Source organism: Brachionichthys hirsutus, chromosome 3 (assembly GCF_040956055.1).
Source record: "Brachionichthys hirsutus isolate HB-005 chromosome 3, CSIRO-AGI_Bhir_v1, whole genome shotgun sequence".
NCBI lineage: Eukaryota > Metazoa > Chordata > Actinopteri > Lophiiformes > Brachionichthyidae > Brachionichthys > Brachionichthys hirsutus.
Window position 1 is genome coordinate 16,692,524 of NC_090899.1, and position 13,408 is coordinate 16,705,931.

Consider the following 13,408-nt stretch of genomic DNA (forward strand, 5'->3'; position numbering starts at 1 on the left):
TAGTAATGCCTTCAATATTAACCCTACACAAAGTCTGCAAGCTTAATGCCAACACATAATGGACAACGCTATAGACGGGCTAACGTAAATTAGCATCACGACCACAATCATTTTAACTAACCGTAGCGCCAGTACAAAATAACGACAGCGGTGGCGGCTACTCGAGTCCATGTGCGATTTAACCGTGTTCACACCCATCCAGGTAACATTTATAGTCTTCTTACAGACCTTGCAATAAGCCTCCCGGCTGTTGCCAACTAAGCCAGTCTTTAAATTCTAATTCCTCCAGCCAGATTTTGGAAAATTTGCTCTTGCCCATGTCTGAAAGAAAGTACTCGCGCAGAGGTTGTTTAGTCACATGCCAGATTGAATCGCAAACGCAAATCAACGCCCATGCAAGGTACACCATTTCCTGTCACTCAGGTCCTACTCACAACATAAAAATTAATTCATGCAAGTTTAGTAATTTAAGGAGATTTAAGGCCTGCACGTAAATTACACAAATTGAAAATAGGATAGTCCCAGTTGGATGGGGGCTCGAAAAATTTCTACCACGCTAGATGATGCTTGCTACTTTTTACTGGGCTTAATTTGGCCTAATTTAACTTACTACCTTTTAAAAACCTGCAGCGACCCTGTTGAAGTCCTCTCCCTTCTTTACGTCTATTCCTTGTAGCTTCACTGTCCCCCCTGGGACCTTCTCATGTACACACATGTACTCTGTTTTACTGCTGCTCACCTTCATCCCTCTCTTTTCTAGAGCAGACCTCCACTTCTCTAGATTCTCCTCTACCTGCAGATCACAATGTCATCTGCAAACATCACATTCAGGAGCTTCCTGTCTCACCTCATCTGTTAGTCTATCCATCACCATGGCAACCAAAAAGGGGCTCAGAGCTGATCCCTGGTGCATCCCACCTCTACACTAAAGGCAAGTTCATACATGTCCTGAACTACTCTGACATACTTCTCTGCCACTCAAGACTTCCTCATGCAGGACCACAGTTCCTCTCTGGGTACCCTAAATAATAATTACATAAAAAATAATTCACACTTCCTTGTGTTTGCATATCTTCTTCTCTATTTTGTTAATACATACCACACAATAAAATGTGACAACAGAACAAAATAACATTTTTGAAAAGAGGCCAAAAAAACAAATTCACAGCTTGAGTCATAAATTAGTCAGTTGTTTAAGTCATTAAAAATGCAGGCACACAAGACATGGCCGATTACACTCCAGTAGCTTACCTTGTAGCGACTCCAATCCCCTCCTGTTACAAAACATCAGATATGAACAATTAGCAAACGTATCAGACAAAATAAGCCTGTGTCATTCTTTTTCTCTAAAAAAAATCATATTCCCTCATCAGGAGGGTTAGGGTCACTCTTGTATCAGACAATGAGGATGTAAAAATGAAAATTGAGGCGATGTCTGTGAAAGTGGTATTTATGAATATGTGGCTGTGAATGTGTGAGAGTTGATTAAAAAGTATTGAAATCAACTCTTCCAATTACTTCCAATTTATTTTGCAAAGATGGTACAAAAGCTTCACAAATGTTTTTTTTTAATCTTGAGCCTAAAGTATCTGGGCCAAGACAGCATGATCTAAGAGAAGTGTCGCTTATAAAATATATCTTTACAGTTTACACCACGGTCTAATGGTCAATAACTATGCAGAATTATACAAAAAACAACACAATACAACAGTTGTCACCACGGAAGTTTGAGTTGACGTTAAAAGTGGCGTTATTCGTGGGCTATGACCAATCATGACACTGCAAGTCATCTCTGGGCTACACGTGCATGTGTATCGGTTTGCTTCCTCATACAAACAAGCTTAGCGCGCTTCGGTTTGCATGTTACACAAAGGCAAAAAAGTGAAACATTGTATTCACGGCTTGTGTAACCATGACGACCGGTACCCCGAAAGACTGGAAGGAGGTGTCCGGTTTATTAAATTCCCTAAACCGACAAACAACCGACATGAGGCCTCACATTCACCCATTCATTCACACTCCAGTGGGCGACTGCTGCCATGCAAGGTGCTGCCAGACCCACTGGGAGCAATTTGGGGTTCAGTGTCTTGCCCAAGGACACTTTGACATGCAGACAGTCAGAGCTGGGATTCGAACCACCGACTTTATGATCACTGGACGACCAACTGAGCCACAGCACAGAAGAAGGGAGACAAACAGAGTTGTGGAAACTGTAGAGGATAAAGCTGATGAGTAACGATGTTATGGGGAAAAGGTGTTTGAGGCTAGACGAAGGACAGAAGTGAGTATTTGTGAGCAGCAGTATGTCTTTATGCCGAGGAAGAGTACCACAGACACAATGTTAGCATTGAGGCTAGCAATGGAGAAGTACAGGGAAGGTCAGAAGGAGCTGCATTGTGTCTTTGTAGATCTAGAGAAAGCCTAGGACAGGGTGTCCAGAGAGGAACTGTGGTACTGCATGAGGTACTGTAGTACTGCATGATGTACTGTGGTACTGCATGAGGTACTGTGGTACTGCATGAGGACGTCTGGAGTGGCAGAGAAGTATGTCAGAGTAGTTCAGGACATGTAGGACAGCAGTGAAGTGTGCAGTAGGAGTAACAGGAGTTTAGTGTAGAGGTGGGATGCACCAGGGACCAGCTCTGAGCCCCTTTTTGGTTGTCATGGTGATGGATAGACTAACAGATGAGGTGAGACAGGAAGCTCCTCTGAATATGATGTTTGCAGATGACATTGTGGTCTGCAGGTAGAGGAGAATCTAGAGAAGTGGAGGTCTGCTCTAGAAAAGAGAGGAATGAAGGTGAGCAGGAGTAAAACAGAGTACATGTGTGTACATGAGAAGGTCCCAGGGGGGACAGTGAAGCTACAAGGAATAGACGTAAAGAAGGGAGAGGATGCACGCAACATCTTGATGTCACAAGGGGCGTGATTTCAGGAGGTGATTACAGACCTACGCAAACTACGAACGATTGACTTGATGGTTTATTTAGCTGTTTTGGGGTTGATAAGGACCCAAACTCACCATAATTGTGTAGAAACATGGGAAAAGTGAGTTTTTCATAATATGGGACCTTTAACTTTATTAACCACAATAACTCATAAAAATCAAAGTTTGAGAAAATCATATGAAACGAGAAAAGAACTCAGAGCGCAGACCTCCGTCGAGCACCTCGTCTCCCTATATTGTAATTTACCCCAAAAATAATGGCCCTACATTCATTTTATCTATATTTTTAGATTCCTTAACCATGAAAGCAAAACGTTCGCAATTAGATTCACATTGATATCATTAGCTTAGAAGTTATTCACAAAAGGCACTTCAGTCATGGCGGATTCTTCTGGATCTAGATCCACAGTGTTTGAATTATCTTGCTAACAGACGAACAGACAGTATTTTGCCACTTCCTGGGCACCACCATCAGCAGGACTTGAACTCATTCTATAGCAGCCGTTGACAGCTCTGCCATGCGCTCAGTACCGTCCCCATATTTCAAGACCCACAGAATATTATGTACTATGACCAGGCAAACACAGAACCAACCAAATGACCTGACAATGAATGACAAACATGAGCTGTCTGGGTATCAGTTATTGCTTGCTTACCCTCTATCCCTCTCTCTCTCTCTCGCCTGTCCAGACAGATGGCCGTCCACCATGAGCCTAGGTTCTGTCCAAGGTTTCTGCCCGTTAAAGGGAAGTTTTTCCTTGCCTCCGTTGCCAAAGTTCTTCCTCTTGTGGGTCAACTTTTGTTCTGTGTTTCCCTGCTAATCCTGTAAAATGCCTTGAGATAACTTTCTGTTATGATCTGGCGCTATATAAATAAAATGTAACTTAAATTAATTTAATGATTACAGTATAAAATTGGGCAGCACGGTGGCGCAGTGGTTAGCATTGTTGCCTCATATCAAGAAGGCCACAGGTTCGAATCCAACTTGTGGCGTTTCTGTGAGGAGTTTGCATGTTCTCCCCGTGTGTGCGTGGTTCTCTGGCTTCCTCGCACCATCAAAAACATGCAAATTAGGCGAATTGGTTACACTAAATTGTCCAGTGCGACCTGAATGAGTATAAAATTGCTGAATTTTGGTGGAATACTCAGAAAGCAGTGAGGTCATAAACTCTATTCAAGCATCCTATTGTTCTTTGATGTTTAAAATGTATTAAAGCACAAAGAAAAAACATATTCACATACCTCTTCTTTTCCTTATAGGCTTCTAGTTCGTTGATATGTTGCTGTTCTGACATCTGTTGTTCACACTGAACACACAGAGTCTCCAGGTACACCAGTCTGCTCTCAATTTCCTCAAAGTCACCTTCCAAATGAGCTGGACACACACACAGTGAAACTCAGTAAATGTATAAGTACATCTTTCTTTGTGAACTCTAGGGCACCTCAAATATAAACATTTTAAGATGACAAACAGTATTTTACCACCAACACTCAGAAATGATATAATTTAATCAGCATACGATTTACATATCTAGAGATCAGAAAATATTAGCATGAGCTAGCACAGTTGAAAAGATAAGAGATTATTGGCAAAGCTTGCAATCAGAAGTGTCATGTGAAGGCTCCAACATTTCTCGTATGTGATGATGATGAATATATTTATTAGATAGAATGTTAGAGCAGTACAAGTACAGTCAAACATCCTGTCTCAGAGGAGCATTTCTAAAAAGCCCTTGCGGTCTTGTTTCCATTGAAAGTCCTTAGTACATAAATCATCCACAATTAACAATACAAATAAAACTAATATTAAATTACTCAATTGATGCAAAATAACAATAAATAAAAAAGACACATAATATGTACAACGTAGGTGGAGAAAAAGGGGGGGGGGGGGGGGTTGATCCGGAGAGAGTCGTGATGACTATCTCCGTTTCTGCCCCCCTGAAAGGTGTATTTTTAGGGCCGTTTTGAAGGAGGCCAAAGAGGTGCATGTTTTGAGGGCAGGAGTCAAACAGTTCCACCCTTAGGGGGCAGTATTATAAAAAGATGATTTACCCATGTTAGTCCTATAGGAGGGGGTAATCAGGTTGTTGTTTGAGCTCCCTCTAGTGTTGTGGCTGTGGGTGTCACTAAATCTGTGGAGGTGTTTATTCAGGTATGCAGGGATTGAGGGGACTGAGGGCAGAGCTGCATTGACTATTTTAAATGCCAATCCCATTTTGAGCTGTTTAACCCTGTCTTCTACCCTGAGCCATTTTAGGCTAGCAAAATGTCCAGGAAGAAGGTGGGTCATGGGCCCCAGATTGAGGAGTAGCCGAATCAGTTTGTTATGGGAAGTTCGGAGCCTGGTTTTCAGGGACACTTTGATGTTGGAGTACCAGGAGGTGCTAGCATAGTCAAAGAGGGGCTGAACGAGGGCTCCAGCAAGAGTCCGGAGAGCACTTTTGTCGACAAAAGTAGACATTCTGCCCAAAAATCTTGTTCTTTGATTGACTTTTTTGATCACCTTAGTTGCCATACTATCGCCAGACAGGTATTTGTCAAGAACACAGCCCAAATAGGTAATCTCTTCTTTGCTGGAGATTACTGTATTATCGACCGTGACCTTGAAATCATCAACATTTATCTCACGTAGAGTGTCTTGACCCAAAAAGAATAGATTCTGTTTTACCAAGATGTAGTGACAGTTTGTTATCCGTAAGCCAAGTACGGATTCTGGTGACCTCAGAGCTGAGAGCCTCCTCAACCTGCACTTTGTCCTCTCCCGAAATCAGGAGTGCTGAGTCATCAGCAAACAGGAACAATTTGCAGTTACAGGCAGCACTCATGTCGTTAATGTATAGGAGGAACAGTAACGGCCCTAGAATGCTTCCTTGAGGAACCCCACAGCTCACCGGGAGGGACAAGGACAAGGTTCCGTTTATGTCCACCATTTGTTCTCGTTCCTCAAGGTACGATTTCAGATAATTATTTAGATAATTATCCATCCCTGTACGTCCCCAAGTCAAGTAAAAGCTACATTTGCAAGCTTTGCCTGAACTGTCCTGCAAAACGAAGTTCAGAGAGAGTTCACGCATGAGTTCCGATTGGGTCACACAAGCCCCATCGAAGGCAAGAGATTACTGACGGATCGAAGCAGATGTGGAATTGCTTAACTGTGTTTTATTTCTCTTCTTTGTATAACTTGCCTCCTGTGGGCTCACCACCCATAGGAGGGACCGGAGGGGTCGGATGCAGTGTGAGCTGGGCGGCAGCCGAAGGCGGGGACCTTGGCAGTCCGACCCTCGGCTCCAGAAACTAGCTCTAGGGACGTGAAACATCACCTCTCTGGTGTGGAAGGAGCCCGAGCTGGTGTGCGAGGTTGAGAAGTTCCGATTGGATATAGTTGGCCTCACCTCGACACACAGCAAGGGCTCCGGAACCACCCTTCTTGAGAGGGGTTGGACTCTCTTCCACTCTGGAGTTGCCACTGGTGAGAGGCGCCGGGCAGGGGTGGCAATACTTATTGCCTCCCGGCTCAGTGCCTGTATATTGGAGTTTACCCCAATAAACGAGAGGGTAGCCTCCCTCCGCCTTCGGGTGGGGGGGCGGATCCTGACTGTTGTTTGTGCCTATGGTCCAAACAGCAGTTCAGAGTATCCACCGTTTTCGGAGTCCTTGGAGTACTGGAGAGTGCTCCTTCTGAGGATTCCCTCGTTCTGTTGGGGGACTTCAACGACCATGTTGGCAATGACAGTCAGCCCTGGAGGGGGGTGATTGGGAGGGATGGCCCCCCTGGTCGGAACCAGAGTGGTGTTTTGTTACTGGACTTCTGTGCTCATCACAGATTGTCCATAACGAACACCATGTTCAAGCATAAGGGTGTCCATATGTGCACTTAAATGAAATGAAATACTTTTATTAATCATCATCTGCGGACACACACAATGAAATCAAATTTTCACTGAATGGGCCCCTTAAAACAACCACACACTAATACGTGTATCAAAGGGCCCTAGCACACGGCGCACCTGGAGCCGTTAGCGGGGACAGTGCCTTGCTCAAGGGCTCACTGGCCACTCTCCAGTCACCAGCCCACACTCCACATTCCACCAGAGCTGGGACTCGAACCGGGGAAGCAGTGGACTTCTCCTTTTCCCAGCCCAGGGCCCAACCCACTGAGCCACTGCTGCCCCACTTGGCACCAGGACACCCTAGGCCGCAGTTCGATGATCGACTTTGTAGTCGTCTCACCGGACTTGCGGCCGCATGTCTTGGACACTCGGGTGGAGAGAGGGGCGGAGCTGTCAACCGATCATCACCTGGTGGCGAGTCAACTCCGATGGTGGGGGAGGATGCCGGACAGACCTGGCAGGCCCAAACGTATTGTGAGGGTCTGTTGGGAACGTCTGGCAGAATCTCCTGTCAGAAGGAGTTTTAACTCCCACCTCCTGGAGAGCTTCGACCATGTACCGGGGGAGGCAGGGGACATTGAGTCTGAGTGGACCATGTTTCGTGCCTCCATTGTCGAAGCGGCCGATCGGTGCTGTGGCCGTAAGGTGGTCGGTGCCTGTCGTGGCGGCAATTCCCGAACCTCTTTGTGGACATCGGTGGTGAGGGATGCCGTCAAGCTGAAAAAGGAGTCCTATCAGGCCTTTTTGGCCTGTGGGACTCCGGAGGCAGCAGACAGGTACCGACAGTCCAAGCGGAGTGCAGCTACCGTGGTTGCTGAGGCAAAAACCCGGGCATGGGAGGAGTTTGGTGAGGCCATGGAAAAAGACTTCCGGACGGCTTCGAAGAGGTTCTGGACCACCATCCGCCATCTCAGGAGGGGGAAGCAGCGCACGGTCAACACTGTGTATGGTGGGGACAGTGCGCTGCTAACCTCAACTCGAGACGTCATAGATCAGTGGAGGGACTACTTCGAATACCTCCTCAATCCCACCGACATGCCTTCCAGTGAGGAAGCAGGGCCTGGGGACTCGTGGGTGAGCTCTTCTATCTCTGGGGCCGAGGTTACCAAGGTAGATGTTGTAGGGCTGTCATGGTTGACACGACTCTGCAACATCACATGGACATCGGGGGCAGTGCCTTTGGAGGGTCCACCGGATAGTCGAACCTCGGATTCAGGAGGAGCAATGTGGTTTTCGTCCTGGCCGTGGAACTGTGGACCAGCTCTACACCCTAGGCAGGGTCCTTGAGGGTGCATGGGAGTTTGCCCAACCAGTCCACATGTGTTTTGTGGATTTGGAGAAGGCATTCGACCGTGTCCCTCTGGGAGTCCTGTGGGGGTGCTCCGGGAGTATGGGGTGTCCGCTCCCTATATGACCGGTGCCAGAGCTTGGTCTACATTGCCGGCAATAAGTCGGACCTATTTCCAGTGCGGTTTGGACTCTGCCAGGGCTGCCCTTTGTCACCGATTCTGTTCAGAACCTTTACGGACAGAATTTCTAGGTGCAGCCGGGGCGTTGAGGGGGTTCGGTTTGGTGACCTCAGGATTGGATCGCTGCTTTTTGCAGACGACGTGATCCTGTTGGCTTCATCAGGCCACGCCCTCCAGCTCTCACTGGATCGGTTCCAGCCGCATGTGAAGCGGCCGGGATGAGAATCAGCACCTCTAAATCCGAGGCCATGGTTCTCAGCCGGAAAAGGGTGGAGTGCACCCTCCAGGTCGGGGAGGAGATCCTGCCCCAAGTGGAGGAGTTCAAGTACCTCAGGGTCTTGTTCACGAGTGAGGGAAGAATGGAGCGGGAGATCGACTAGCGGATCGGTGCAGCGTCTGCAGTGATGCGGACTCTGCACAGATCCGTCATGGTGAAGAGAGAACTGAGTTGAAGGGCAAAGCTCTCGATTTACCGGTCGATCTTCGTTTCTACCCTCACCTATGGTCACGGAGCTTTGGGTAGTGACCGAAAGAACAAGATCGCGGGTACAAGCGGCTGAAATGAGCTTCCTCCGTAGGGGGGCTGGGCTCTCCCTTAGAGATAGGGTGAGAAGCTCAGTCATCCGGGAGGAGCTCGGAGTAGAGCCGCTGCTCCTCCGTGTTGAGAGGAGCCAGATAAGGTGGCTTGGGCTGCTGCCCCCGCGACCCGGCCCCGGATAAGCGGATGAAAATGGATGGATGGATGGATGGATGCATATGTGCTCGAATACGACAACATTCATGGTGTCAGTCATTGTTCGAGTTTTATGTCATTGCTTCAGGTAGGTGGTACCGGGGCAAAAATTAAGACCCAAGAAGTGAACACGGAGGATCGTAACACCAAGTTCACCGGTGCAGATGTTAAAGTGATCCCTGCCTGTTTTGACAAATTGGTCTAAAAACACAAGAATATACTTCTACTACGTAAATACATAGACAAAAATATATAATTATATATGAACAGTCTGAATCACGGCGTCAGCAAAGACGTGAGGAAAGTGAAGAAGCCAGAGCTTAAAATGTAGATGAAAATTGACAGGAGGATGCTAGATTTGCTCGTGTTCATCGTCTCTGTGGCAGCTGCGTCGCCATGGCGAGAGCGAGGGAGAGTGCTGTAAAGAGCTCCGCTGTTGTGGTATTGGGGCGTAAGGATTCATGAGACACATTGTAGAGCAACTGGACTGCATTTATTCAGCGCCTTCAAACTTCAAGATAACATAAACCAAACCCGTTCACGGCACATTTGAAATGAAGTGAATTTCTCACTGCATGAATAAAACACAGAATATTTTTTCTCTTCATTTTACATACTATGGAACTGTACTTTTCATTAACACTTTGATTCCATTTAAACCCATTTACTTTCATAAGTTCAGTCTTTGTGGCTTGATGACAACTCTGCCAAACCTCGTTCTGACAAAACCTGGGGAAACCATCTCTGGCGTCTGAGCTGCAGACTCAGATCTGTTTGGTGTGGGCGGAGCGCCCTCTGCTGTACTTGGTGTTTGTACATTTGGTGTGATTTTAGGCAATGGCAATAGATGATGCCTATTCCTCCTGATGGCTCCTGACTGGCTCTCCACCACATACGAGCGGGGTCTGGAGTGAGATGAGACGATTGTCCCTTCACTTTTGGTATCTGTGATCCACACGGGGGTAGGATGGGTGGAGGGTGCTTGGAGGGGGGTGGGCGCCTGGGTGGTTGTGGGGGGTAAGGTGTTTGGTGCTGGTGGGGCACCGGGCCGGCCTGCTGTACCCCGTGCCGTTGCACTGGCCTTGGTTTCATCGGCTGAATCGGTGTCAGTCGCTCTAGGGCCCTGGGTTGGTTATTCTGCGTGTGGCTCTGGGGGGGCCCCGGGGGTCGTTCTCGGGTTGCAGTGGCTGCTTGGGGTGATCTGGGGGCTCATGTCTCCATTGTTGGGTCCGGGATGACTCCCCCGTTCTTAGGTGGAGGTTTCACGCATGCCAGGTCCACCACTCCAGCACCAATCAAAACTCGATCTGAGTTAACTCCGCCCACAGGTCTCTGAGTCAGTGGAGGTTGCTGGTTCAGTGTTTGTGGCTCTCACTATGCTCTCTCTCTTCTTCCTCAGATCTCCTGAGAACTTGGTGATCCATACTTTCCTCTAGAGGCTGATGTGAACCTGGTGTATTGGGACAACTCTTGGTGATGGTTGGATGGAAGGGGTAGAATTAAGGAGCACAAATAAATCCATTGCACTCTCTTTGTTGTCCCAGAAGGCTGACTGGCTTGTGATCAGTCTCTAAGGAGAAGTGTCTCCCGATGAGAAAATCTTTAAATCCCACGTTAGTCCAAGTGCCTATTTCTTCACTTGCGCATATTTCTGCTCCGTCTCTGTCAAGGAGCGTGATGCATATGCTACAGGTCTCCACTCCTCACCCTCTTTTTGAAAAAGGACTGCTCCCAGTCCATAGGATGAGGCATCTGCAGACAGTTTCAGTTCTTTGTTCGGGTCATAGTGTGAGCACAGGTGTGACGATGATGATGACGAATATATTTATTAGATAGAATGTTAGCGTACAAGTGCAGTCAAACAGTAGCATGTATTACAGTACAAGTACAGTCAAACATCCTGTCTAAGAGGAGCATTTCAAAAGCCCTTGCGGTCTTGTTTCCGTTGAAAGTCCTTCGTACATAAATCATCGACATTTAACAATACAAATAAAAATAAAACTAATATTAAATTACTCAATTGATGCAAAATAACATTAGAAAAAACAAAAAATAATGTTACACCACAGATGTAAAATGACAATGAATGACAATAAATTACATAAATTACAATAAATTACCAAGACACTTAATATGTGCGACTTTCTAACGTCAGATCACCTTTCAGATGATCAAATGCTTTTTGTTTTGCGTAGCTCCAAACCCACTGGTTTTTCTTTGAGAGCAGGTCTCTAAGGGGCTTATCTTTCTCAGCGAGTGATGAGATGAATTTGCCCATGAATTTGACCATCCCGAGAAAGCGGCGCACTTCGCTGACGTTTGACGGCTCTGATTTTGTCTGGGTCTGGTTGGACTCCATCTTCAGACAAAATGTGTCCGAGGAACTTTACCTTGTGTTTGGTCTGTTCACGTTTCTCCATGTTTAATGTAACACCTGCCTCTTGTAGTTTGGCAAGCACTGTGTGAAGTCTGCCATTGTGCTCCTGCTGGTCCTGTCCCGAGGTAAAGATGTCGTCCATGTGACAAACTACACCTACATTCTCCGCTGAAAACGCTCTGGCGCAGAGGCAATTCCAAAGGGAAGTCTATTGAAGTAGTAGCGTCCGAAGGGGGTAATGAACGTTGTGTAGTGTCCCTCCCATCATGAAGGACCCCAAAGCTAGATCTTGAAGAATGTCGTCCGCTTCATCCCCCATACAGTAGACTAGCGTGTTCACTTGGTTAGCCTCGTGAATGAGGCGTTCGGGGGCAGATTAGCGATATTGCAGTTATTTGCTCGTTGCTGGGGCGGGTGCACGGGAGGCTGTGCAGCCTGTAAGTTAGCTCCCGCTTCTTCTTGCGACATCATTCCGTCTCAAAACGTACTTTTTCGCTCGCAGAAAACGCACTTTCACTCCCTGGCGAGCTCTTAATGCCGCTCTGCTTCTGACACCATGTCATGTTATTGGGCGTAAGGATTCATGCGACACATTGTAGAGCAACTGGACTGCATTTATTCAGCATCTTCAAACCTCAAGATAACACAAACCAAACCCATTCACGGCCCACTGTTGGGCCTTTCACAATAGAACAGTAGTGTACCTAAAAGAGGTTACACCACACCGCCAGAATGCCGAGAGACTCCGGCAACTTCCCTGACCCGCTAAAGCCGAGAAAGCGTTGGAAAATGAATGAGGCTTCCTTGTCACTGTGCTCACATCTTTGCTGACGCTGTCGTTCCGACTGTAAAGGCTGAACGGAGGAGCTCATCGCTGCTATAAAAAAAATTCCTGCCATACTAAACAATAGCTGAGCTGGGTGCTGCAACCCCAAACAAAACGGATTCATAAGAAATAATTATATATTTTTGTCTATGCATTTACAAAGTAGAGGTATATTCTTGTGTTTTTAGACCGATCTGTCAAAACAGTCAAGGGTCATCAGAACCATCCATCCATCCATTGTCTTCCCCTTATCCGGGGGGGTCGCGGGGGCAGCAGCCTAAGCAGGGAAACCCAGACTTCCCTCTCCCCGGCCACTTCCTCCAGCTCTTCCGGGGGGATCCCCAGGAGGCGTTCCCAGGCCAGCCGAGAGACATAGTCTCTCCAGCGTGTCCTGGGTCTTCCCCGTGGTCTCCTCCCGGTGGGATGTGCCCTGAACACCTCACCAGGGAGGCGTTCAGGAGGCATCCTGAATAGATGCCCGAGCCACCTCATCTGGCTCCTCTCAACGCGGAGGAGCAGCGGCTCTACTCCGAGCTCCTCCCGGATGACTGAGCTTCTCACCCCATCTCTAAGGGAGAGCCCAGCCACCCTACGGAGGAAGCTCATTTCAGCCGCTTGTACCCGGGATCTCGTTCTTTCGGTCACTACCCAAAGCTCGTGACCATAGGTGAGGGTAGGAACGGAGATCGACCGGTAAATCGAGAGCTTCGCCTTTGGGCTCAGCTCTCTCTTCACCATGACGGATCTGTGCAGAGTCCGCATCACTGCAGACGCTGCACCGATCCGTCTGTCGATCTCCCTCTCCATCCTTCCCTCACTCGTGAACAAGACCCTGAGGTACTTGAACTCCTCCACTTGGGGCAGGATCTCCTCCCCGACCTGGAGGGTGCACTCCACCCTTTTCCGGCTGAGAACCATGGCCTCGGATTTAGAGGTGCTGATTCTCATCCCGGCCGCTTCACATGCGGCTGATGAACCGATCCAGTGAGAGCTGGAGGGCACGGCCTGATGAAGCCAACAGGATCACGTCATCCGCAAAGAAGCAGCGACCCAATCCTGAGGTCACCAAACCGAACCCCCTCAACGCCTTGGCTGCACCTAGAAATTCTGTCCATAAAGGTTCTGAACAGAATCGGTGACAAAGGGCAGCCCTGGCAGAGTCC

The 13,408-nt window shown here is 47.7% G+C and overlaps 1 protein-coding gene across 1 annotated transcript in view; it reads right to left on the reverse strand.

Annotated features, from left to right (window-relative positions):
- Positions 1 to 13,408, reverse strand: part of dtnbp1a (dystrobrevin binding protein 1a) — a 33,047-nt gene that overhangs the window by 8,817 nt on the left and 10,822 nt on the right. The window contains exons 6-7 of the mRNA XM_068759559.1: positions 4,190 to 4,322; positions 1,252 to 1,274 (exon numbers count right to left, since the gene is read on the reverse strand). Of these exons, the coding sequence (XP_068615660.1) occupies positions 1,252 to 1,274; positions 4,190 to 4,322 (156 nt within the window). The remainder of the gene's footprint in view (positions 1 to 1,251; positions 1,275 to 4,189; positions 4,323 to 13,408) is intronic.